Raw genomic sequence first — 27603 nt, 5'->3', positions numbered from 1 at the left:
AAAATGAAAGAAAGGGGTGCACAGTGTGGTATGACAAGTGGGATTTCTCCAGGCTCACCTGTAATTCCAGTTTCTCCTCCTCGTCCAGACTTTCAGATTTAATCACACCATTCTCCGGAGTGGCCGTCTCCTGCTCAGGCCCACTTTCCTCCACTATGGTCTGACTCAGGTCTCCTGGCTCAGACATTCTCCCAGATGCAAATTAAAATCACAAGGTTTGACACCCTATAAGGTGAAGACATCAGAAAATAAAGTCAGCGCAGGGTGAAGTCTTGACCATTACAGTTGAGATACTGGATTCTTCCGTTTGTTCTCAAAATCAAATGAGCAACTCCAGCCTCTCTGCCAATTGCACCCAAACAGAATAAAACAAGACCAAATCAAGGACCCCAGACAAACACCAAGAGGCAGATTTGGTCACTCAATCCCTTGACACACACATACACATGCTCCTATCAATACACCTTGCTGTCGGGGTGGATCAATACATCTTAAACTGAGACACCCAAGTCCCACACACCTCCCAGTTCCTATGCTCCACTCCAAAATGGAAGCAGAAGAAAAAGAGAGTATTTCCCCAACTCTTCCTCCGCTTCCGAGTTGGGAGGTGGTACCTTTCTGCCGCATCTCTAAGATGACTCACAAATGATTTGCAAGTTTCAACCACAGACATACCTTCCTGGGTCTAAGGGATTCAGTACACTCTACTGGGGGAGAAATCAACGTAAGAGGTAATAATTCAGAACACATACAGGATCCCAATCTGGCAATAAACCATCAGGGACTTCAGACTTCAAACTGACTGCTTTTAATAAAAAGCAGAAGCTCTGCCCCCAGCCCCTGCCAGTGGCTGGTGCTGTGGAGATCCTTCGGAAGTAACTCCAATGAAGTTATCACAACTGAACTCCAATGCTCCAGGCTCATAAGAGATGACTACACAGATGCTAGAAATGACTTTTTAAAGTATAAGCCTGTTATTGGTATTTTTTTTCCTCCCTACCTCTATAAAGCCCCTGACACTTCCCCTTCTGATGTGCTGTCAAATGAGGCTCATGAATAATTCAGCTTTTACTTCCTCCTCAGTTTTTTTTTTTTAAGAAAGAAAAAAGGATGAAAAGGAAAGAAAGGAAAAAAAAGAGGAAAGAAAGAAGGAAATTAAAAAAGGACAGAAAAACAGAAGAAAGGAAGGAAGGAAAAAAAATAAAAGACAGAAAGACCTTGTAGCCTAGAAAGTCACTTCTTTCACAATAATTCCCAAGTAATGACTGCCCTGTTCCCAGTCATTACAACGGTAATTATAAATGGACATATCAGTGTCTTGATATGTTTCTCTGGGAGTGTTTAATTACTGTATACTAATTCAGTACTAATTCAGTAACTTTATTTCCAAGTGGACATAGGAAACATGAGAAAAATCTAATAACACAGTAATTCTGTTGCAAATATGCTAAGACCTACCATGACAGGACAGATGGTATCTAATGATATTGTTAAAAAAAACACAGGCTCACTTGGCAAAGGATTGTGGGAATGGAAAAGTTTTCATCAGGGATGATGGCTGGAGTTTGTGAGGGGCCAGTGAGCAAGGCTCAGACGTTTGAGGAGGTTTGAGGATATTCCCTTCAGTGTACCTGACAGATCTCTCATATTTCAGTGACACGGGAGAGAGATGCAGTTAACCAGATAAAAAGTTCTGTTTCCCAAATCAAACAGTTTGTTTCTCAATGTACTGAGTCGGGGGAGGAGACAGGACTTCTGTTTCCCTAACTTTTTTCCCTGGAGCATTTCAATCAAAAACAGATCATGACCAGATTAAAAAAAAAAAAATGAAATGTACAAATTGAGCTCTAATTTTACAGACTCTGAGCCAGCCGAATCCCTTATACAGATGCTGTCTGTTTGGGTGGCCTTTCAGGAACTGTTCCATGCAAACATGCACATTTACAGACTGAGGAAAACATTCAGATGGAGTGACAGCCATCCGATGGCAGCTCTTTACCTTTCCTGCAGGAGTCCGGCTGCCGGTCTTGGCAGCTTACGAGCCGCTTCTGTCCTTCGCTGGGAAAATCCACACGTGGGATCAGAGACAACGGGAGTCCCATGTCCCCATTAACAGTTCAAAACGCCCATCTCCATGTGATTCCCTTACACGATCTGACACATCGTCCACCTGAAAAAAAGACGAAAAGTCAACAGTAACGATAATGGCAATGATCATGGTGGGGGCAAAGGACTAAACAAACAAGACTGGGTCCTAACACTGATGACTGGCCTCCAGCAAACCACGTTCACGGCTTGATCCACTCCACCTGTCCCAAGCTGCCTGCTTCTTCTCTAATGAAGGCTCCAGCCGGCTGTTCAAGTCAGAGCGGCACCCACGCAACGAGCTAAAATTAACAATTGCATTATGCGCCCAAGATTACTCACTTCAATTTTAACCTTTTTTAGTGAAATCTCGCACTTTATATTAAAAAAAAAACAAGCTTGTGTGTTTGCCTTCATGACAATCCAGATCACCTATGAGCAAAAGAGTCTTGCCTCCTGTTTTTAACCCCAGCCTTTGTTTTAATTATAGATCAATATAATCTCCAGAGTACTGTTTTTTTTTTTTTTTTTTTTGGTGACTCTTTTCTTTAGGAAAACTATCCTAAGAAAGCACATTGGACGATTTTTGACTTAATGAGGCATTAGCTGTAAAAGTGAAAAAAAAATACAAAGAAAGGAAAAAGAAAACTTTCATAATGGTATTGTTGAGAGAGCTCTTTTTTTTCCTCCGCTGACAGTTCAGGAAGAATTCCTAATATTCTCGTCGCTGGGTGAACACCATCCATCCCCCGCCCTCCCCATGAGGACTGCCACCACCAGCTGGGTATTCTGTTTGACAGCGAAGCAATCCTGCCAGAGGGATTCAACAGACTTGCAAACTTTTGAACCTGTTGAAAACAATCCTTGCTAGAACGTGCACTTTCCTTTTCTCGCAACTCCTCCAGGAGCAGCAGCCTTACAGCCTGAATGCAAACAGAGACGGATTCCTAATAACATTTGCCCAACCCGAGCTGTATCTATCTCTCTCCCAGCGTTGCAACTCTACCCTGGCGCACATCTGCTGAATACAGCAGCCTGCACACGTGTTCCGCCACAGACCTGACTTTGAAAACACTCAGTGAATCTCAGTTATTTACTCTGAAGTTGAGAAACCCTCCCTGCCTCCCCCTCGCTCCCCCTCCCAAGCAGCCAGGAGCACAGCTGGCTCCTCATCAGGTTTTACGCAGCTTGATGAACAGCCTATTGGGTTATGACTCCATTTGTTGTGGGAGAGGAAAACAACTGTTGAAAATTCAATCGTTTCTACAGTCAATTCTTTCCAGCTTGATTGACGACTTTATTAAAATGGCTGTAAAAAGTGTTTCTTTTGTTGTTAAAAATTATATAACTATTTTTTTAAGGACATATTGGTGAAGGAAATAAGAAGTTAGGATCAAAATGCATTGGTCATCGACAGTAATTTTAATTTTTAAATTTGACCAGTTTTGCATCACAAACACTTGATATTAAATAGAAGTCAACATGCCTTAAAATTAGGATCTATTTAAGCAACTGGCCACATATTTAATATATCTTAAAATAGAGGCACCTGTGATAGATGGATTTACCAAATGGTTTCTGGCTTCTGTTTTCCTTTTGCCAAAGAGAATGAAGTTATCAATGATCACTGCAGCCTTCCCGTCTCCTTTTTCTGATGCTCCTATTTGCACAGTGGGGTTAATCCAGCCAGTGAAGTGCTCATGCGGTTTTCAGAGCTAAGCCTTAGATGCCTTATTCCAGCCCCAGTAGGTGGATGCAAGATATAATTCTTTCCATGAAGAAAGAACAAACTGAGATTCACGTAACCATCTCAGAGCGTGAACAGCCTGGATATATAGTGTGTGCGTAATTACCAGGACACGTTTGGAAATAGCACTGTGCTCTAAAGCCAGCGAGGTATTATTCTTGCATTCCTGAATCATAAAGTCATCATCCACCAAGATAAAAGGGAATATGGGCATATGGGAACTAGCAGAGAGGAACATATGGATCACAAATATTTTTGTAACTGATTAAAATTGTTCTCTTTGCTGAGAAAGTGTTGCCAGGAAATCAACCCTAGTCCAGCTTTCCGTTCCCCTAACTAACCCGACTCTTCCTCTGTCATTTAATCTTCACTTGTTCTGATTTCTCCCATTTTACACAGAGAGGCAAAACCATGTCTAACAAATATATTTTATCCAACATTTGGTTAATGGATATTCTGGCCAAGTGTCAAGTGTTATGTGGTTGTGGGACGGGGGGAGGGAGAAAAAGGGGAGACACTCAACAAATGCACAGAATGAAAGTTACTGCAGTTCTTTCGGTTACAAGATTTTAACCATAGAGTAGGAGGTGATATTGAGCAAAGGCAGGCAATGAACAAGCTATAGGAAATTGATCAATAACACTAGCAGCTATTTACAATGAGGACAAAAATGACTATTTCACATTCTATTCATGTTGTTTCTTATTTTTTTGGCTGACTTTAGAGTCGGACACGACTGAAGTGACTTAGCAGCAGTAGCAGCAGAGTTGCAAACAGTAGCAGCTGGGTTTGTGGGGATGAGAAAGAGAGGGAGAGAGAAGCACAGTGCAAAAGACCACATATTCTTTCACCATCACCAACAAAATAGGTGTGTCCTAACCAGCTGTCTACGTGCGTCTGCATGTTACATATATTAATCGCTGGGCTGTTGGGTGGAGAAATAAAGCTGGAGGTTTGATTCCTATTCTAGCAGTGATTTATTTCTCAGAGGATATCTAAAATGGGACATCAAATTCTATTTGCAAGCTGGGAGAGTCACTTTATTAGTCACTTTTGTGACAATCCTTTTACTCAAAATCAGCAGAGGATGACTCATCCCAAATCACTATAGGTCCTTTATGATGAAACAACATAATCAAGATTTACTTATGTGAACAATTGAGATGGTTCTCGCTTCTACACTATTTCTTCTTTTTTTAGCTGGTCGCGGTTCTGCAAATGTAAGCTGCTGGCGAACTGTGATATTAGTCATCTGTCAATTGGCTGCATAAGGTATTTCAACGCTGCAACCCCTTAGCAACCAAAGACACAGCCTAGTCTCAAAGCAGTTATTCTGTTAAAGTTTCAAAAAAAAAAATAGTTTGAAGGTTTAAGATTAAGTTTAAAGACTTAATAAGAGAGAAAAGTAATTGAAACGTAATCCTTTTAGAAATGAGAGCCACCATGGCATCATGGCATGAACAGAAGGTACAGATGAATACCTTCAGTGAGGTTGAACATTTCCCCAGGTAACAGAAAGATGTCAGTAAGAAAATTTCACATAAGTTTACTTTCCCAAAGAAAATGTTCTCCTTCAATATACGTGTGTAAGAAACACTCAACCAGGAGTTCTATCCTTTCATTAAACTCTTTTTGGTCAACTCCATGCACAAGCATTCTCTAAGATTCTTGAACCACCCAGGCAAATGCCAAAATAACCAGACAACTGTTTTGGAGGAAGAACCTAGGAGGAGATTTAAGAAGAGGAATTTTCATACTAGGGGTTTAAGGGTAGAATTATTTTACATGAATATTCTTATTTCAACTTGGCGGTTTATAAATATACAGTAACTCATGTGAAGAGCAGTGCTTTTTCTTTCTTATTACAGCAAACTGGACATAAACATAACCTTCATCAACATTTATCGGGCTTCCAATAATGGAAATAACTGATGTCAAAGCTTTGGACATAAGAACAGTACCACGAAAATCATAAGCGCCTTTAAAAATAAGAGGGGTCAGATCGCAATAAAAGCATTCCAAGGGAAAAAACAAACAATGTTTCAATTCTTCACTTTCCTAAAAAGTGTTCATGGAATCTCTACCATGTGCAAGGATGTGCTAATACAATCTCAAAAGGAAAAATCTTCTTTTTTTTTTAAAGGATATAATAAAAGTTAAATAATTCTAATGGATCCACATGAAAAAATTTAAACGATTTTATCTTCATCATCCGCTTTTTGATTAGTCATCAACTGGAAGATAAAGATGTCTTCTGTTTTTATAATTCTTAAATGTTTTCTCACTGTATTTCAAAAGAAAAAAGGCATATACTTGGGAGAAGGAAATAATGTACTGGGTTCCATAATAAATATTTGGGTATCTCCACAGAATGGACTAGTTGATAAAAGCAATAAAGCAAAATGTAGCAGAAACTGACATAAGATTCTACATTTGGGTTCAAAAAAATAGTTGCATAATTTTGAATTTTTAGTTTAGACAAGAGAAGACTTAGGGAGGACAAAATAGCTATTTTCTTATGCTATTTTAAAACATTCAGAGAACAAGGAATTGGTCTTTCTTGGTATTGCTTCAAAAGTTAGCACTAGGGGGAAAAAAAAAAAAAAACCACAAAAAACAACCTACCTAAACACAGAACTACCATATGACCCAGTCATTCAACTCCTAGACAGATATCCACACCCCCCCCCCAAAAAAAAAAAACCCCAGAAAGCTAGGACTAGAACACCAATGTTATTATTCACAATGGCCGAAAGGTATCCATCAGTGGACGAATGGATAAACTCAATGTGGTATACGAACAATGAAATATTATTCTGTCTTAAAAAGGAATAAAATGACATGTTACAATATGGATGGACTTTGAAAATATTATTCTTGGAAAAATGAGTCAGACACAGAGAACAAATGTGTTGTGATTCTGCTTACACAAGGTACCTAGAGTAGGCAAATTCATGGAGACAGAAAATAAGAGCAGAGACTACCAGGAGCTGGAGGTAAGGAAGGAAGGGGTTACTGTTTAATTGGTACAGAGCTTTTGTTGGGGATGATGGAGAAGTTGTGAGTATAGATGTGATGGTTTCACTGTTTAATGTCACTGAATTGTACACTTAGGAGCAGCTAAAATGATAATATATTATGCATATGTCACCAGGAAAGAACTTAAAAAACTCTTTCCTTCTAGAATATGATTTAAAAGGAAACAAATCAATATACATACAAACAGACCAAAGGCAGAAAATGACAGTACAACAGAGGAAGTCCCTACTTTACAAAAGTGCTTCTGGTCTACTGATAGCAGTGATACATGTAAAGACAAGTGTGGTGGATGTAACCTGCCTTGGTTTGTGCTGATTCAAATAGGTACCCAATAAATGGGACCATCCTCCGCCTCCTCATGGTCATCTTAGCAATCTCGTCTTCGGCAAGACAAGCTTTGTTATTTAACCATCCGATGTGGACGCCGCAGGGATAAAAGGTTAGGATGTGATGATGTTCAGACTCTTCCACTGCATCTCTACTAGAATCAAGGTGTGTTTGGCTAACGTGTCTTCATCCACAGAAGGCAACAGAAACTCCTTCTAACTGCAAGACAACCCCGGGTGCATCTTACCGCAATACAGACATCCACTGTCAATCATCTGGATGAGAGGGCTGGTGGTAGCTGCTCTGCCACATCACTGACTCAGTATTTTGCATACTTTTTTAAAAACTGCAGATAAAGAGAGCTTTCTGACCAAAATAAATAGCACAGAGCACAAGGCCAGTGGCCCTGCTGCCACGTTAGACTGAGAAAGCATTGAGGGTCACTTCAGTTTGGGCAAACCCCTGGGACCACTCCCAGGATTTTAAAATAGTCTCAAACTTTCATAAGCCATGCAGGGTAATCACCACCTTATGTTTCCTGCTGCAATCTGTTAACTGTCTAGCCATGACTTATCTATATACAAGGTGGTGTCGCCAACCTCCAGTCATGTGCAAACTCAAAGAAAACATGCAAGAACTCAGAGAACCACAGCCTTGCCAAGAACCTTGAAATCAGCCAGTCTAGCTGATACTATATCCAGTGTCTTGGAGAAGATCCATAACCAGTTAGTGGCAGAGCTGGGTCAAAAACACTGTCAATTAGACTGAGGATCAGAGCTCTTCTTAAAACCACATGTTCCTATAGTGATTGGGGCTTTATTAGAAATATAGACAAGGTGCATCTAATCTGTTCCATTAATTTCCTGGGTATTTCAAGAGATACCCACACATTTCTTCCCCTGAACCACTATCTTCTTCCACTAGCCAGTGTATCTTCATATACTGCAGAGAGCCTGCATGAAGAGTCTGTCTGATAATGGCATGCGTCTTTCTTGATTTTATCCCTAATATTTTATGGACACATGGACCTCTAGACATCATGCTTGGTCTTGTTCTTTGAAAGCCCCCAAAGACTATAAGCCACAGTCATCAGAATGACCTCAAGTTATAGGCTAACCATATGCCCAATTTCCTCCTTCACTTCTACAGCTCATGGTACCTTCTTTCTAGAGGCCATACAGGAATCATATGCCTGCAAGATTCCCAGATAAAGTGTATTCACATTTTTTAAAATGTGGAATAATGTATTTGAATCTACTGGGACCAGAACACATTTAATATTTAGAAATGAATGTCTTCTGAATCTTTAAGCAAAGAACTGGAATCTTAGACTTGGGAAGTTGTTTTTTCTTCTGAGTGTAACTAAAGCAAATTTTCTGGGAACATAAGTAACACTGCTGGGATCTTATAGCTAACAATGCCATCTAACTCTGGTTTCTTAATAGATCTTCCAGGAATTCTACCACATTACACACTTACCCTAAATATTTCCCTCAATATCACTGCCCCATAATCTCCTGGGACAAACAAAACTATTTTAGGGAAGGGAGAGGGGGTGATCAATTGAAATGAAACTTTTCCTTGAACGTTATCAATCTCACAGATGTTAGAACTTCTGTATTCTCAATTTAGTTCAATAAAGTATTTTAAAATGTCCTCTTTCGGTGGATCTGGATGCCAAGGACATATAACCCATTATTTATGTCCACTTACGTATACTGGTGGTGAAGTGGTACAGGGCTCGCCTGCCACTGTGAGAGATGCAGGTTTGATCCCTGGGTGGGAAGAGCCCCTGGAGAAGGATCTCCAGTACTGGCCTGGCAACCCACTTCAGGATTCTTGTCTGGAGAATTCCATGGACAGAGGAGCCTGGTGGGCTGCAGTCCACAGGGTTGCAAACAGTTGGATGCAGCTAAGCACACACACGTGTGTGCTTATACTGGAGACACCTTGTAATGGGACAAGGATATATCACGAAATGCATATTTTCAACTGTGGCTTAAAGAATTCAAAGTTATACAAACTCATCATGAAGAGGAAAATCCCTTTAAAAAAAGGGTAGGGATAAATAGTCATTTTATTCAGCACATCTGATTGAACACTTTTGTCTTTTATTTCTGTAAGAAGTGGAAGTAGAATCTGTCATTTCAAAAACAATGAAACTTAACAAATGTGACGCAGTTATAGGTGCCAGAATGTGAGCTATTAAAACCTTTCTTGCAGAAAAGAAGAAAAGAATAGACACTTAGGGAAAATGAGAAAAAGCAAAAATAAATGGATAAATTATTATCATTCTGTTAGATTTTTGAAATGGTGATAAGGTTCGTGTTCTGTCCATTTATAAGTTGGGAAAAATAAGGGGCTTTCCTGGCCGCAGCATCCTTATTTTCCCTTGGTTGCTTTTTCAGAATTATTACTAGCTAATACCATCAGTACATCTAATCAAAAGCAATCAACGTAGAAGTTTAAATTACCCACCCATGACCTCAGCTCTGCCTCCGCCCACCCCCGCACAATGGCAGAAGAATGGAAAGATTTTCCACGGGAGCAAAGGAATTAAGGATGCTTCATCTCAAGTAAAAAGCTAAAAGGTGGGCCTAAAGGTCTGTGAGTGCAGGAAATGACTTCTACACCCATGAGGCAGGGAGAAAGGCAGGAGAGAGGTTTATTAGAAATGGATATCTCCATCTCAAGAAGAGCAGGGGGGATTTCAAGAGACACAGGAACAAAAGAGTTTTAATTCTGTCGGGCAGATCTGGGCTACAAATTGAGTGTTAATATACTGAGAGCAAATGGCAACTCACACCAAGATTCCTGCCTGGGAAACCCCATGGACAGAGAAGCCTGGCAGGCTACAGTTCATGGGGTCACCAAGAGACAGACATGATTTAGAAACTAAAACACCACCACATACTGACAGCAAGCTCTTTCCACAAGATCCAACAATCACACCATTAAGTGCTTTTATTATTTACCTTCACATGGGTGATTCTGGAGCGTTTTCCTCGTATCAACTGCACTATTCATTGCTAGCCTCCAGTGAGTAAGACAATCGGTTGCCTACTCACCCTTTCTCTTTAGTGAGAGGGCAGCTGGCTGTTGGCTCTGTCCATCACTGAAATGCTCAGGTCTTAGAATCTCAGATGAGTCACTCTTTAACAAGGCTCAATGTTCTAACCAAGTAGTGAGAGTCATTCTCCCCCTCCTGTTACATAAACTATACAACAACTGAGATTCTTGCCTGGCTCGTCTACCTCTGTGCTAACTCCAGTGCTGAGAACAGCGCCTGAAACAGGGTAGGACTTGCTGACTCAGTGAATGAAAAAGGGCTCCAAGTTCTACCTGAATTCTGATCATTGATGGCTGGGTCACTATTTTTCTGCTTCTTCCATCTAAAAAAGCCAGGGCATGTAACCACTCAGAGACCTATTAACCAGTGTGTAAGGTGAAAGGAAAATACTCAACAGTCGCTAAAAGGGCAAAACCATGGCATGCTTTTGGACGGGTGATTCTCAAGAGGGCTTTGGTCTGACTGAGCTGTGTGTGTGTGTGTGTGATAATGGGCCAGGCCATTCAGAGACAGCACCTGCCTTTGGGGGACGTTTTGGATAGGATGCTAGAGAAAGGAAAGAGATGATGCTTGTCCCAGGGGAGCTACCAACCCAACGAGAGCGCTCAGCAGACAGAAGGATTTGAGAGCAAAGCCACCCCATCCAGATGACTGCGGCATGCAACACAGACAATACGCTGTAGCCCGCCAGCGTCGTAAGCGTTGGACACAGCTTAGTGACTAAACAACATGCGTAAAAGAGAGAACTAACAAGAACCTACTGTATGCATAGCACAGTGAGCGCTACTCAACCCTCTGTAATGGGCTCTATGGGAAAATAGTTTAAAAAAGAGTAATGTATGTATAACTGAATCACTTTGCCGTATACCTGAAAGTAACACAACATCGCAGATCAACTATATGCCAAAAAAGAAAAAAAAAAAGGTAAAAGATAAAAGGAGAATGTGGAACCCCTGACCGGAAGATTCACATGCAGGTGAGTGTTTCCAGGCCCTTGACAGCATGAGTTTTCCTGAGAAAGTGACTGCACCCATTAAATATTCGATTTATCACAATTAAACTGGCCAGTCAGGCCTTCCTCACATTTCCAGACTAAAAACAAATAGAGAAGTAGTGTTTCATTCCTTTGAAACTCTGCTTTTTTGATTGTTACATCGAGTTTCATGGACTCTTATCCAGTGCTCACTTCATCAGGCCCCTGACCTGTGTCATCAGGCCCCTGACCTGTGTCATCAGGTCTCTCGATGACATACCCCCCCACCCTCCAAGGTACAATGGTGCTCAGCCCACAAGGAGAAGGATAATATACCTACAGACTCCTGGCCATCTCTGTTCCATCTTGAACGCAGGGACCCTTTTCCCTTTTGTTTTTCCTCTTTCTCTATGCTGCCTAGTACAGTGGGACACAACATTACACACTGATGCCCCTGCAAACTCAGCCATGAAAGCTAAAAAGCCACTGTACTGAGGTCAACAACTATGCTAAAGAACATAAGCGTTCAATAAATGACTCCTTTGATCCTCAGACTTCCTGGGAGCAGATGCACTTGGAATGCAGGATACATGAGTTCACTTGACATCAGCATGTTTTTGGTATTGGCTAGCAACATGGTGTTGGAATTTTTCCTCCCCACAGTGAAATCTCTAGAAAGACCATTTAAACTGTAGATGTGGGAGAGTAAGTAACAACAAAACCATCATGGGGTGCTCAGGAATGCAATAAGGAAAACAGTCTGTGTGAGAGACCACAAGCGCTGCAGAAAGTGATGGGAAAACCTAATGTCTCCATTTCTGGAAGAGACAGGGAGTGAGAGGAGCTCTGCGGCTTCAGAGTCAGGACTTAACAGAGGCTCAGGGAAGATAAATCTCTAGAAAAAGAAGGCAAATATGCAAAAGCAGTGCCTTGAAGTCTTTCTTTCTAAGCCATTTATGGTCTGGCTTGGGTTTGGATGCAGCTTTAAATATACATGATCTAAAGCATTCCAGGTGATGAACATGGGTGGGAGACTGACTCTAAATTCCCTGGACAGAGGGCCCTTGGATTCACACACAGCAAGAACATAATCCCTACCAATTTGCTGGAAGGAGAAATGGACATATTCCCAGGAGGGAAACAATTTCAGGAAACTTACAATGCATCGATGGAGCAGAACCTGGTTGATTCGCCGGGTGTCCCAGGGCTTGGCCAGCAGGTGATTTCCTACTTAAGATAGGAACGTGGGTGTGCCCACTGGTACTGCTTCTCTCCGACCCCTCCTAACCACCGCCCAGAGCTGGGGCCATCTGTGGCCATGCCAATGGGACCCCAGATGCCCTGTTGGCAAAGACACCTACAGGGAGCTGTGGCTGGCCACCTGAAAGATCGTGGCTGCTGTTTATGTTATTTCATTATTACCATTTTATTGGCCATGGCTTGTGGCACCTGGGATCTTAAGCTGTGCCCCCTGCAGTAGAAGCGCTGAGTCTCAGCCACTGGACCTCCAGGGATGTCCAAGGGGCTGCTGTTTTAAAGTTGAGGTGTGTGCTCTCATTCACTGTCTCAGTTGCAATCACATGACCGCTCTCTACAAAATCTTGGTTAGACACAATAATCTCTCCCTGCTTCCTGTCCCAAGCCAGGCCTTAAAGCTCTTTTTTTCTTTTTTAAAGAAAATACTCTTGCTCACAGGAACTGTTAGAGAGCCAGTTGCATTCAAGACAGCGGTATTTTGCAGGTGAATGGCTTCTACTTTGATGGACTCTCCTAGGTGGACGCTCCCTGTTCAAACCTTCCAACAAGACCCTTTAATCCTGAGAAATCCAGACGGAGGAAAATTAGTGTGTGTTTTAAAAAATTCTCTATATTTTAAAAATATCTAATACATTTGGAAAATGTTACGAAACTATGAGCTGCTGTAAGCTCTGTGAATTATTAGCCTGCCAGAGTTACCTGTCACGGCGGGAAAAAGGCAGGTTACTAGAGCGTTCTATGTTAGGGAGCTGGTAGGAATTACTGATGAAACTCAAGAGATACTTTCAACCTAGGTGATGAGAGATGCTGGGCTGAGGTCCCAGGGCTGAAGGGTCTGACGACAACTGAAAGCAAAGGGTTACGCTTATGCTGTGTGTGAGGATTCCTCAAGGCTTCCTAATGGTGAAGCTGAAGATCTGGGGTCATTCTATTCACTGGGGTCTACAATGTTTAAGCCAAGGGTCAATGAAGGGCTATTAGCTTTGTACATATATCAAATGATTAGAATAAAACAGTCTTGAAGCATACTTGAGTTGCAGAGACTCTCAAGAAAATGTCCAAGTTGTGAGCTTGGGGAAAATTATACAGTGGGGAAAAGATCATAACTTTTTTTTACTTGTAACGATTCTTGGAGGGAAGAAAGGGAGTGAGTGAGAGAGGGAAGAAGGGACAAAGGCCATGAGGCAGGCAGGCAGGCCAGCCCAGCTGTCAGAAAAAAAAAAAAAAAAAAACATCTAGAATTAACATGTGAAAGTAGAACATGAAATACTTGGAGAAATTCATGAGGAAGCCCAAAACAAATTTTAATTTTCACATATAGATTTAAAACTAGGAAGGCAAAAAGAATCATTCACTCATTATTATTGGCATCTAATTGGAGACAGGGTGGTTCACTATTATAGATAAAAAGTATATCAGGAAAAAAAAAGCATATCAGGAGAAGCATTTTCTGGGTTTGTTAAAGTATGGTATATACAAAAATGTGTTCTACACTTCAAATGATTACTCATTTTCACTGAAAAAAAGTGTGAAAAACACGATTGGATCCTGTTGCCTCAAAAGTCATGATGACAAGAACGGTAATTTAAATCTGTACGAATCAAAGGATTCTAAGTATGTTAACGTGAATGACGACTTTGAGCCTCAGAAGGTATTGTTAGTATCCTAATTTAAATATTAAGATTTAAGATATGTGTGTATTTAAATATGTGATATGTGTGTTTATATATGTATTCATGCGTCTATATATGTGTGTGTATACGTGTGTATGTGTGTGCACAGTAGGTGTGCATAGGTGTCTGTGTATATGTGTGTGAACACACATGTGTAATGTGAACATTCCCAGGTATCTGACATCCCATCTGGTCCAAAAGTATCCTTCTAAGCTGGCAGGTAGTCTTCAATATGGGAGGATGTTTCTGCTGGAAATTCTGTGGCCTGACACCATTCCTGCGGGGGGCTTGGCATGCCCAGTACAGATTCTTGCTCAACATGAGAGACTCCAGAAGGAGCAAGGGCAGACAGACACAGGGACAGAAAACACTGCTCCCTCCAAAGGCCATCCGTTGACCCTCTGGAGAAGCCAAACTTCAGGAGACTCTCAAAAACTGAGAAGAAAGCTGCCCGTCTAAATACGCCTGGCTTGCTGTACTGCTCACACGCAAATTCAGTCAGTCAACTTGAGGAGATTTTTGTTTCAAAAAAAAAAAAGCTCTGGTTATAAGCAAAACCTGCCTTATCTCCTGGCTCTCTCTAGATACAACTTAGTGGGGTGGCCTGGGGTTTCCTGCAGATTTTGCATCCTGGCAACATTCTTAAAAACTGGTAGAAAATTTAGGAAGCTGTCTCTTTACGTGTATTATCACGTAGCATTTTCATCTATTTTATTTTGTCCAAAGTTATATATGCAAATTAGGAGCAATTTTTTTTTTCCTGCTCACTGTTTTTCTTTAAAACATTACAACTGAATTTGGGGGGTAGGTTTCTTAGTGGATTTTGAAAGAAACTTGTACTCTTTTCTTGAAATAAACACTGGAGCAGAAGTTCGTTTTCTGACCATCAGAAACAAACGATTGGTATCATACTGACCATGGCCAGTGTGTAGTCCTTATCCATCTTAATCCAATCTCTCTAAAGATACACATTCATATACACACAGACACAAACGCACTCTCACTCACAGCTGGGCTATATACCTGAAGGATGCAACAACATTCATCAGATGTAGTGTTTGTAGCTTTCCTCCCAAAAAGATTCATAGGTTCTCATTTTTTTTTAAATTCTTTTCTTTTTTCAGTATAGATATGCTCAGGCAAAAACGAACACGTCTATATTTAAGACTACTCCTCGCCCCAAATGGATAAAAACAAATTCAGAACCAGCAGAAGGATGCTCCAGTCACTGTGATTGACATTCAGTCACTACACTCTTGGTATAGCTCCCAGGCCAAGGGTCGAAGTCGGGCCCCTGTTGTGGAACCATGGAGTCCTAACCACTGAGCTACCAGAGTAGTCCCGAGGTCTACTTTTTAAAAAGCAGTGTCTACACAAGAATGTACATGCTTTCAGAGTGCACTACTTTGGAGAAATTTCATTCTGAATTACATTTTTGTGCATTATATGCTCCCATTTCAGATTATATTTTCCTTTAATTAACTATTAAAAAGAATCTTACATTGCTTCTGTCTCTTAATTCAGCACCTCTCCCAAATCTGTTAAGAAGTAAGCCAAATGGAGCCCAGCTTCCAATGAGCAGTGCAGAAGAGACTGTTGCTTCTTCAGGAATAGTCTATGAGTTACTCCTCCCTCTCTCTCTCTCTCTCATGTAAGTTCTTTTAAAAAATGGGACTATTATTATTATTATTTTTTTTTGGACTGAAACACCTAGTGGTAAGGGTTTGATGAAGCATTTATTTAATGAATTAGTGAATGAATGCATCAATTTAACAAGTCTTGAGATTATAGTGCCTAGTTATAACGCAAAACCACTGAGGTCTTGCTTCCAAACTAGCAATTATTTCCCCATTATCATCATCATGGCCATAAATCACATTGTAAAGGAAATGACTTTTACTGTGAACAATGAAGAGATTTTTACATAACAAGAAAGTTTAATGCTAATGTAAATAGAGCCAACTGACAATGGTTTTAATATATCTAGGGGATACTCATTAGTGCCTGGCATTATTTTGATGAAAAAAATATAGGATAAAAAGATTCACCCTCAAATATCCTATTTTAAAATAGAGAAAACTGAGGCACAGAGACACTGAGTATCAGAGCTAACACCTCACTCTAGGAAAAGCCGGGACTGGAGTTCAGATTCTGACAGGCTGGCCCCAAGACTTCAACTTCAACAATACTGTGAAACGACTGAGGTTAACAATGACCACAGGCCAGATAATAAATAACCAAGGCAGCCAAGCGGATGCCATGGAGACCCATGGCATGGAACCATGTGATATTTGAGGGCGCATGCTTACCTTAGTCTTTCTAGATTTTCTCAAAGGAACCTATTTTAGTTTTACAATTAGCAACAGTAAACCCAAAGATTGAGAAGAGACCACAAAATATCGAATAAGTTCAAACAGGCTACTGGCGTTCTTAATTGCATGGTGAAGTATGTTTGTGGTTGCCATGAAGTTACCCATTCAGTTAGAAGACATGAAAGTAAAGAGGATGCAAAGAACTGTTAACCACACCAAAAGCACAGAGTAAGTCCATCGGATCCAATGTGCAGTAAAAGGAATTAAATCTATGAAAAGGTATGTTTTAAATGAATGTCAAAGGTGAAACTTAAAACATACCCTACACACAAACCAAATTATTTAATAAAAATTTAAGAACTATTTTAATAATGCCAGAAGAATCTCAAGACCAGATAGGTAAACATTTAAGTTATCATAAAATGTGTTTTTGGAATAAACACTAAAATCAAAATGACTCAAATGCATTAAAAATAAAGTTGAGAACAATTACAATCAGACTGGACCAAAATGTCTAAAGAATTCAAGGATATTTTTACATGGAGCCACTGATATGAATATCGGGTTCTAAGTTTCCTTGCTTCTACAAGGAATCAACCAAAAGTTTTCAATGAAAATTAACTGTTTGTGGGGCGACCCTGTACCCTCATTTTAAAAACTGTGCCTTCCTTCTGCTTTGTAGGTTTGGATTCTTGCAAGGGTCCTGGGTGATGTGTCATCCTTTTAGGGTTCTCCATCCACCTATAGGTGGCCTTGGAGTTTTTTATCTTTTATTCAGCAGCCACCTATAAGTTTGACACTTTTAAACAGCTTCTGTCTACAGCCACTGTTCTTTGAAGGGCAGACTGAAGCTAAGAGTCTGGGGAGAAGGCCAAAGACCAGAGGAGCTGTTGTGTGCTGAGCAATGATTTAGGTGTTTTTCAAACGACAACACACGTCCACACCGTCGTCATCATCATATTACCTTTCAAATCCATAACAAACAGGATAAACTGAATACATTTTCATTTCTTTCACATACTTTTAACAAGCACCTTGGATAGAAACAGCGGGTACAAAGGTACCTAGCAAACGGCCCTCCCCTCTGGAGAACTCACACTTGAGGAAGATGTATTAATTGTTTAAAAAATGGGGTAGAGTTCTTAAGAAGTGGCTCTTTGTCAACAGCAGTGCTTTTAAATAGTAGGATAGATTCATGAACTCATGCAGTGTTTATGTGGATGATTTTTTTTTCTGGTTTCTTAAATACAGGAAATAAAAAAAAAATCCTAAATGCTTGATAGTATCTCTTACCTCCAAATGGATATGTTTATATCACATAACACAACTCTATCCTAAGCCATTTTAAAGACCTGTCAATTCCTGCTGTGTAGAAATAGATAGAAAAATTCACACTACTGTATATAAAATAGATAACCAACATGGACCTACTGCATAGAGCACAGGGAACTCTATTCAATATTCTGTAATAACCTATATGGGAAAAAAGAATCTGAAAAAAATTTGTGTATAACTGAATCATTTTGCTGTATACCTGAAATTAACACAACATTGTAAATCAACTTTGTGCTTAGTTGCTCAGCCGTGTCTGACTCTTTGTGACCCCGTGGACTATAGCCCACCAGGCTCCTCTGTCCATGGCATTCTCCAGGCAAAAATACTGAAATGGAGTTGGATGCCCTCCTCCAGGGGATTTTCCCAACCCAGGGACTGAACCCAGGTCTGCATTGCAGGCAGATTCCTTACCATCTGAGCCACCAGGGAAACCAATACTTCAATTAAAAATAAAGGGGAAGAAAAGAACAGATACATAGGAGAGTGTGTGTTAACTAAGTACACATTGTGATTCTGCAGACTGTTAAATTGGAGTTTTTCAGCATTCGGCCCAAAACTCCCTACTTACTTTAACTTTTGCTACTCCAAAAAACAAACTCTCATCATGTGACCTGAGAAATGAATTGTGTTCAGCTAGCAAGTTAAAGCACCCCACTCCAGTACTCTTGCCTGGAAAATCCCATGGACGGGGAAGCCTGGTAGGCTGCAGTCCATGGGATCCCGAAGAGTCGGACATGACTGAACGAGTTCACTTTCACTTTTCACTTTCTGCATTGGAGAAGGAAATGGCAACCCACTCCAGTGTTCTTGCCTGGAGAATCCCAGGGACAGGGGAGCCTGGTGGGCTGCCGTCTATGGGGTCGCACAGAGTCAGACACGACTGAAGCGACTTAACAGCAGCAGCAGCAGCAAGTTAAACAAAGAAACAAAAAAACTTCTGCCGAGAACAGTGATGGCGTTTGGAATCATATACCTCTCTTTTAAGGGCCACACACCCCTAGGATTCAGTTCTTGCTCCTAGCACAGTATCCTTTCCTAGCTGCTTCTGTGCATATGCAGAGATGAAAAGATAAACCCAATATGCTTGTGTCAAAGGCGTACATTCCGAGTTAGGATGGTGCCCTCAAGCTTTACCTTTTAAAATAACTCCTTTCAGATCTGCAGATCCATTGACCCAAAGGAGTGAAAAGTTGTCTGCTTTTTCTCACGGAGCTCCATTTATCTCACGAAATACAGAGGTCAGAGAGGTGTCACTTAAGCCACATACACACACGTACACACCCACGCGCACGCACGTGCACGCACACACAAACAGCAGGTGGGGTAAGTCGCTCAGAATGGGCCAGTGACACTCCTCTCGGGCCCCTCCCCAGATGCCAGCTCGGGCCACCCTGCAGCCTGGACTTGGTTCCAGCTCAGAGAACAGAGAGGCAGCTGCCCCGACTTGGCTGCAGCTCAAGTCTCAGCTGTATTCTTGGCCTCCTGCCTCCTCCTGAGCACTTAGGAGGGGCGCGTGACCAAGGAAACAGCTGAGCCCCCACCTCAGAGAGGAAGCGCAACCGCCTCAACCCCCACCCCCCACCACCTGCTCTGGGGGCCAAACCACCGCCCAATTCCTGCTGGATCCACGGGGGCAGACGGAGTGCTGACTCACTCCTCGGCTCGGGAAACAGCACAGCCTCAGGGCCGGGACATCACCCTGGACACCCCAGGGGCCTCAAACTTGCTGGGGCATCAGAAGTGGTTTGGATGTTCAGGTCACAGGTTCTCATCAGATCCCCAACCAGGCGCTAGAAATTCTCTATAGAATTTGCCTACGAGGCTCCTTTTCTATACAGAAAGCTTGACTCGGAGGCGACACCAGGCTGAAATATTGCCCCAGAATGGGGTGGGCTGGCAGGTCACTTCTGCGTCCATCCATTTCCAGGAAGCCCCTCCGCACCACAGAGTTCTGGAAACGGAGCGCACGAGTTACAGGCAACCTTTGTTGCCCTCTCGGGTGCCACGAACATTGTTTAGAAAGCCTCGGGCTTCAGCCCACATTCCCGGCCCCCAGCTAATGCCCACGGCCCAACTGCAGACGCAGGACAGTGGAAATGTGAGTGGCTGGCCGGCCGCTGCTTTGAAGATCTGGTGGGGCAAAGAGGGTGAGCGGGCCGCTTCCCGGAACCGCGGATCTGACAGCTCCAAGTGCGCTCACGTCAGTGCTATTAAGAGACATTCGTGACTTCAAACGTTGTGAAATCTCACCCCGCTCTGAGGACATGCCCGTCCGGATCTGTCTCAGATGAACAGGGGAGGCTGTGCCTTCTGTGTGAGAAAACACTGGACGAAGGGGAAATGCTGACACTCCCTGATACATCCGTGAGGGGTCGGTGGTCGATAATCTGTATTTTCTGTGCGTGTTTTGAAGATTTCCGTAATGGAAATCTGAATGTATAACATGTCCCCGGAGATTAAATAATAGAATAATATCAGACAGAAATATTCTACACCCAAAATGGGCTTCAGTCCTGGTGGGAAAGACTGATTTGGAGACAACTGATGATTATCTCTAGGCAGAATGGGAGAGGTGTGAAAACCTCTTAGAACCACAACTTCTTTGGGGAAAAAAACCCCGAAACTGACCCACCTCCAGTTAAGACTTTTCTCCCAGGGAGTGGTGCAAGACTATTTTTATGCAACAATGGGACAGACGCTAAAATACACCTGTTCCAGGGCATCTTGGTGGTCATTTTTTATCTTTCTGATCAACCTTGGTGGTCAAGACAGAATCCTCTTCAAGGAAGGACTTGCTGCCTCTTGAGGGGTTATTTCAGCTGCAGTCTGAGTCCCCAAGGCCACACCCTTCCCTGCTGCTGCTGCTAAGTCGTTTCGCTTGTGTCCGACTCTGTGTGACCCCATAGACAGCAGCCCACCAGGCTCCTCTGTCCCTGGGATTCTCCAGGCAAGAACAGTGGAGTGGGTTGCCATTTCCTTCTCCAATGCATGACAGTGAAAAGTGAAAGTGAAGTCACTCAGTCGTGTCTGACTCTTTGCGACCCCATGGACTGCAGCCCACCAGGCTCCTCCGCCCATGGGATTTTCCAGACAAGAGTACTGGAGTGGGGTGCCATTGCCTTCTCTGCACCCTTCCTTAGGGCAGTCCGTATCCGGTAAGTAATTGACGTGGGAAGGTTGGTACCACCATCTCCACTGTAGGCTGACGCCCAAGGTCATATAAACTGCAGAGCATCGCCAGAGCTGGCCAAGGCTGATGGCACTCTCTGGCCTGAACTGCGGCTTACCCCTCCCTTTGTCCATGCCTGTGCCCTTCCCTGCCCCTCACAGTGTTGGTACCAAGAACTGTCCTAAGTAAACCTCCTGCACACTGAACTCCATCTCAGAGGTCGCTTCCCAGGACTTTGCCTGCCACATCTCAGGACTCCCCTCTGGAAGGTTGAAGTCACATGGTGGTGGGAACAAAACTCAGCTTCTGTAACCGTGGACACCTCATTGTGGATCCAAATCTTACAACCATGTGCGGGTACCACAACTCATTCATAAATCGCGCATTTGTATATCAGCCTGGACTTCTGGGTGACTGCTGCTTCTGGGACCCCATATTTAATTCGGGTCAATTGAAAAGAAATCCATGACTCTCTTAGTTGTGACTTCTCACCTAAAAATAAAAGTCTGATCCTGTTTTTCACTTCCAGTTCTCAGAGGCCACACAGTCCTCTGACCTCAAATCTAATATATGTCTACTTGCAGACACCTCTGAAGTTGACATTTCCAGATGTCATTTCAAAACCACAGTCAGCTAATACCATGCCTGATATACTGGAGGCACAAAAGACATCAGGATAACATGTTAGATAACACAAGCAGCTTATACACATGATCTTAGTGACTCTCTCACTTCTTGTTCAGTCACTAAGTTGTGTCCAACGCTTTGCAACCCCACGGACTGTAAACTGCCAGGCTCCTCTGTCCATGGGATTTTCCAGGCAAGAAGACTGGAGTCAGATGCCGTTTCCTTCTCCAGGGGGTCTTCCAACATAGAGATCAAACCTGTGTTTCCTGCATTGCACGTGGATTTTTTTTTACCACTTAGCCACCAGGGAAGCCCTCACAATTGCTAATAATGAGCTGTCACAGCTTCTGTTATACAGATGGGATAACTGAGGCTCAGTGGGACCAAGAAACTTGCCCAAGATTATATAAGTTAAAGGGCAACCCTGGTGGCTCAGTGGTAAAGAGTCCGCCTGCAGTACAGGAGATACAGTTTCCATCCCTGGGTTGGGAAGATTCCCCTGAAGGAGAGGGCATGGCAACCCACTCCTGTATTCTTGCCTGGAGAACTCCAGACAGAGGAGCCTGGGGGGCTCTGGCCCATGAGGTCTCAAAGAGTCCGACATGCCTGAAGCAACTGAGTATGCATGCATATAAGTTCAATGGCATCAACCATGCCTCACTTTCACCCCAGGAACATTACTTATTATTGTTTATCTAAAGTACTCTCCGGAGGAATAGGCAGGGCATCAAAATGTCAATTAATTGAATACTGTTGATTTAAAATTTTTTATAGCTACCTATAGGATCAGTGTTCTCATTTCCCCAAGCTACTCTATGTAGAGCGAGTGCCTTAGCACTTCAAAGATTCTGATAAAGGAGCAGCCTAAACATTTATGAAGCAGCTAATAAGTATTACTGTGGTCCTATAGGCGGAGCACCATTCTATAAACTTTGCGGGTAAGAACCTACAGGGTCCTTTTATCTCCTTTCTTCTTTATGTGGCCTCCTTCACCACTTCTTTTGTGGATGGGCTGGAGGAGGTAAAACTGCAACAGCATGAATTGTTATTCCCACGATCACAGCTCAATAACTGATTTTCATACTATGACAATGAATCAATAAGAGAATATTAAGCTGAATTCAGTATTGGATGTTTTACAAGGCTGAGAAGATGTGTATTTCAATTGGTCTCAGTAAAACATTCAGTCTCCTGGAAGACCCTACTTAAATTGCCCAGACAATCCGTGCTGTGTGTGATCATGTGTGTAAATCAAGGCTGTTAATGCTAGTGGAATCAATAAACAATTATTTACTCAGCTCCAACGAAATACAAGCCACTCTGCTAGGAACAGTGAGACGTACAAAGATTGATATGGTCCAGCTCCTGCCTTCAAGAAATTTACCATCTGCTAAAGCATGGAGTCACTCAACTTGGCTTTCCAAGGACTTGCTGTCTCTGTTTTTCGGCAAGTATGCTAAACAGTGAATCTCAAATGAATCCTTACTGGTCTCTCATTAAGCTTCCAGGATAATAATCAGGCTAGACTAATCTATGATTTGAAGAAAATGCCCTCTCAATCAATACAATGAAGAGCACAATATCCTCCCAGTGAAGAAAAATTTATCCAGGTCCTCAGTCAAGAGTTAATAATTCTCCGTTGGAGTCTGACAATTATTTTCCATATTCTGAACTCTAAGAATGAAGTCTATCACTATCTAACCTGTGGTTCCACCCAGTGAAGAGCTGGGAGCAATCTCCCTTCCGTTCTAGGCGAGATCCCAGACCTTTCTCCAAGGAGAGGACAGCAGAGATCAGAAAGGGGGGGCACAGGCAACAATCGGTGGCCAGGATGGCTGAGAGGGGCAGGGGAGCAAGGTCAAAGTGGGATGCATGCTTTGGGTATGTTTGCAGGAACAGGGCCGGGGGCAGAGTTCAACCGCTCCCACCCAGGAGGATCAGACTATGATGAGCAGCTGAGGTCAAGAACAGACACGGAGGAAGTGGTCTTTGATGGCTGCAAGACCCTTTTCAAGTCCACAGATCACCTTTCTCGTTTCTCAGGGTGTGGACAGACCAGCCCCCCGTTTCCCACTGCAGAGACTGAAAAGCACCATTTACATGTATGCATTTAAAAGCATCTTCAGTCATTTAGAAGTGACACCTTAATATTATATATTTAACCACCTCTGGCCTTGAACCCAGTCACAAAAGGACAGAAGACAAGGTCGACAACCTGAGAACCCCGAGAGGGATGCCAGGAAGGCCTGTCGGGGCTAGAACTTCAATCTGGCCCTTGGCAATGAGTCTCATATTCTCCTGGCGCCAGCAGATGGTGCAATGCACACCTGTGACACTTGTCACAAAACAGCTCTCTGATGTTTTTATTACAAGAACTAACGTGAATCACACACACTGAAGCCTCCCGGTCATCGTGTACCCGTGTGATTCTTGGCTGGGCTGCTCCGGAAAGGCACAGCGCTTTGGAAATAAAGCAGGAAGGCCCTCCATCAGTTGGGAACATGCCCCTACCACCTCCATTCTCGAAAGGAGAAACTGACCTTATGTCACGTGAGCGATCACTACTTTCAACCAATACACTAACCAACAAGATGAGACTCAGAAGTCACCTCTTCCCCCTCGAGCCCCTGGCTCTGTGTCCACTCCCCAGGGTCTAGTCCTCCTCTGTGCTCACCCTGACCTCCATCAGAGGATGCATCTCCATCTCAGCCCTTATCAGAGGGTCCTGAAGTGACCCGAGAGTCAGGCCGTCAGTGCCTCGGGAGTAGGGACTACACCTTGCTTATCTCTGAGTCTCCAGGAGCCACCACGTCATCTGGAGTATAACAGGGCATTAATGATGGTTTCTAAAAAAGACTAACATCTTCTGGGAATATCTCCTAACCATCTTAACTGGTAAAAGTGTATTAATTTTTCAGGTGGTTAAAAATACCTGTTAAACAGTTAAAAATAACTTTATATTATATTCGTGGTATAAATTTTTTTTAATTTTTATTTTTACTTTATTTTAGTTTACAATACTGTATTGGTTTTGCCATACATTGACATGAATCCACCACGGGTGTTAAATGTATCCTTAAGACTTATGTCTTTAAAATCCTGATCCTGTGTGCTGTGGCTATACGAAGGACACACTTCACACCAGTAAACATGTCCTAGGAACACAGTGACCCCTTCCTTGTTCAGGATGTCCCTCTTCTGGAAAAACCAGATATAGTTGATAATGATTTCTACGCAGGAGATCCCCAAAAATGTATGACTCGGCACTAAGCACTGACTGCGTGAACTGAGGTCATTATTGTCTTAAAGGGGTACAAATTGGCATTTATTCAGTAGAGGAAATGTAGACATATTTGGATCACTATATTATGATCATGCATAGCTGAAGATCAAAAAGACACTGTAATGCCAGAGGCACTTCCTTCTTCTGCAAACACTGGAAGAGAAGACAGAATCCGAAGTCAATTTATATGTAGATTCATGTTTTTCAAACTTTAGGTTGTGACCTGTTTGTAAATCGGAAAGTTGAATCACTGGGTATAACTTGGAACTTTGTAAAGGCAGTAAATATAACACGGAACGGAGTGAAATGAATGGAGCAAATGAAATGCACTAGAACAGAATAGGCAAGACGTAGAGTACAATACCCTAGGGACGGCTATGTCTTGTTGTATAAAATCATATTTTGCATGTGTGTGTGCAGGTGCCTGTGAGGAGTGTGTCTACGCACGTATAAGTGTGTACGTGTGCTGGGAACTCATATAAAAGGCATTTAAAAAATAGACCTGTGTCCAAACCGTTGCTGGAATAGACTGCATAATGTTTTCATAACTGTCTGAAGAATAAGCTGAAATATACATGCAACTATGCCTTGATTCCCCAAGTCAGAGAGAGAAAACACAGGCTGTGACAGAGTTCCTCCTGTGAAACCCAAACATGATTTGTGAGATTCAAAGACCTCATCATTTAAATATGAGGATTGATGCCTCGGAGGAAGATAGAGCGTCTTAGTTTCAACAAACAAATGATTATCTTGGACAACAGTGCAAACAAGACCCTAATTCAGGAAGCAGCTAATTGCTGTTCCCAGCTGCAGAAGACTGGCTGGGGCTCCGTCGCTCACACACAGACTGTGCGTGACACTTGTACACTCACTCTTGAGGTTTGCCCCACACACGTCCAGACACACACACACACGCCAGAGTCTGGGGCCCAGAGAGGGCTCAGTTCAGAAAGAAGCTGTCTAAAAGGAGCTACTTAAGATGTCAACCTCTTCATTTAATAGACATATCTGCTTCTCTGGCTGTGCTGGCATGAATTCCTTTACTTCTCACAAGACTTACTGGGAAATTACCAAGAGAAGAGTCTTGGGAGCATCCTTCTTCAGCAAAGGAAACTGATCCTCCATCTCACTGGTATAAAGTAAATCACAAAACTGGGATCCAGACAATGGTAGTCACACACTTCTACAGGTGTTCATATTGACATTGATGTTGCATTCAGCTTGAACACGGATGTGTGAACTTATACTTAAGAATAATAGCTACCATACTTTTCTATATCATGTGTATGCATGAGAGCTAAGTCGCTTCAGTTGTGCCTGACTCTTTGCAACCCCATGAACTGTGCAGCCCTCCAGGCTCCTCTGTCCATGAGATTCTCCAGGCAAGACTACCGGAGTGGGTTGCCATGCCTTCCTCACACTAATATTCTCAACCCAGGGATTGAACCTGCGTCTCCTGTGACTCCTACACTGCCAGTGAATTATTTAGGGTTGAGCCACCAGGGAAGTGCTTCCTATATCATATTATGTGCCAGATGCTGCAAAAAACAGATTACAGTGAGTACTTTTAATCTTCACTACTACTAATGTCATTCACACATATTTTTAAAAAAGGAAGGAAGGAAGAAAAGATGGTAGGATAGAGAGAGGAAGGAAGGAAGGGAGGAAGAAGAGGAGGGATGGAGTTGGGGAGGAGGGAGAGAAACCTGAAGTTTAGAAGGAGTAGGTTCACTGTCCAAGGTCCAGAGGCACTGAAATTTTTCAAATGTTGGTCTCAAAAACTCTCGCGCTGTCCACTGCCTCCCAAAACATCGTTCAATCGGTGGTGCCTTCACGGCACGTTTGCGGAGGAGCGACTACATCATACGAGCTTATTCAAGAACGACAGCAAAACCACACCTTTTATTGCAACGGAGGCTTGTTTCTAGTATCCTTAGCCAGAAACCTGCAATTCCTTTTTTCCTCAGTAGAGTTGCCTTGGATGTCCCACTAGAATACAAACACGCATACTGAATGTTTGATTTTATACAACTGTATCAGACAACCAGCAGAAGGCCCTGTCACTGGACAATGACTGCGTGCCCTCTGGTCCACACCCATGTTACCCCACTGGGGTGAAGGGCTGTTTCTCAGGTTCGTGAGGTCTCTCTGTGACCGCCATGCTAAATGCAGCAGCAGAGATCCCTTTGGGACATGGAGCTGACCCCGAGTGGGTACAACCGCTGTCCGCACCTGTCTTTGGGGACTGAGGTGACTATGTCTAATAAGGAGGGTTTCTGTGGGGACATTCTCAGGGCCCATCACAAGAAGGAGCTGTTTTGCACTGAGCCTACGGAAAACCCCTGTATTTCTAAGGTCTGGATCAGATTCTTGTCCTCCTCTGCTCCATGAGCTGAATCAGAGAGCTAGTGAAGAGAAGGGATCTTTTCTCTCCATTCCAAAGCCAAGTTCTCCTTGGCTCACCCAAGGTGGTTGGAAGAGCAGATTCCCTAGGCCAGGAGCAGGCTTTCTGGACAAACCTCTGATTTCACCAAGCGACACTCAGGTCTGATTGTTTCCAAGTACTGTACATCCCGAGGACCAAAGATATGGCTCTGTGGCGTGTGCCAGCCTGCACACAGTCACAGAGCTGTTTGCTGCTCTGGGCATCAGCAGGCACTTCAGCTGCCCTCTCTCTTGGCCCACGATTGTAACTTGACCCACACA

The 27603-nt window shown here is 42.8% G+C and overlaps 1 protein-coding gene across 49 annotated transcripts in view; it reads right to left on the bottom strand.

The window, feature by feature from the left end:
• ARPP21 (cAMP regulated phosphoprotein 21) overlaps nt 1–27603 on the bottom strand; it is a 163519-nt gene that overhangs the window by 114305 nt on the left and 21611 nt on the right. For 38 of the 49 annotated variants that reach the window (XR_006056995.2, XR_006056994.2, XR_009597498.1 and 35 more), the window contains 2 exons: nt 2000–2170; nt 59–225 (listed from right to left, as the gene is read on the bottom strand). Coding sequence is in view for 44 of the 49 variants with exons in the window: in XM_027957983.2 (XP_027813784.1) it covers nt 59–187 (129 nt within the window). In the remaining 5 variants the exon portion in view is untranslated. Of the gene's footprint in view, nt 1–58; nt 226–1999; nt 2171–2259 lie in introns of all 49 variants that reach the window. The other 11 variants (XM_027957979.3, XM_060402772.1, XM_027957996.3 and 8 more) reach the window with 3 other exon arrangements.

The sequence above is a fragment of the Ovis aries genome, chromosome 19 (genome assembly GCF_016772045.2).
Source record: "Ovis aries strain OAR_USU_Benz2616 breed Rambouillet chromosome 19, ARS-UI_Ramb_v3.0, whole genome shotgun sequence".
NCBI classification, from domain to species: Eukaryota; Metazoa; Chordata; class Mammalia; order Artiodactyla; family Bovidae; genus Ovis; species Ovis aries.
Note: the sequence above shows the minus strand (reverse complement) of the source record. Positions and strands in the feature narration are given on the sequence as shown.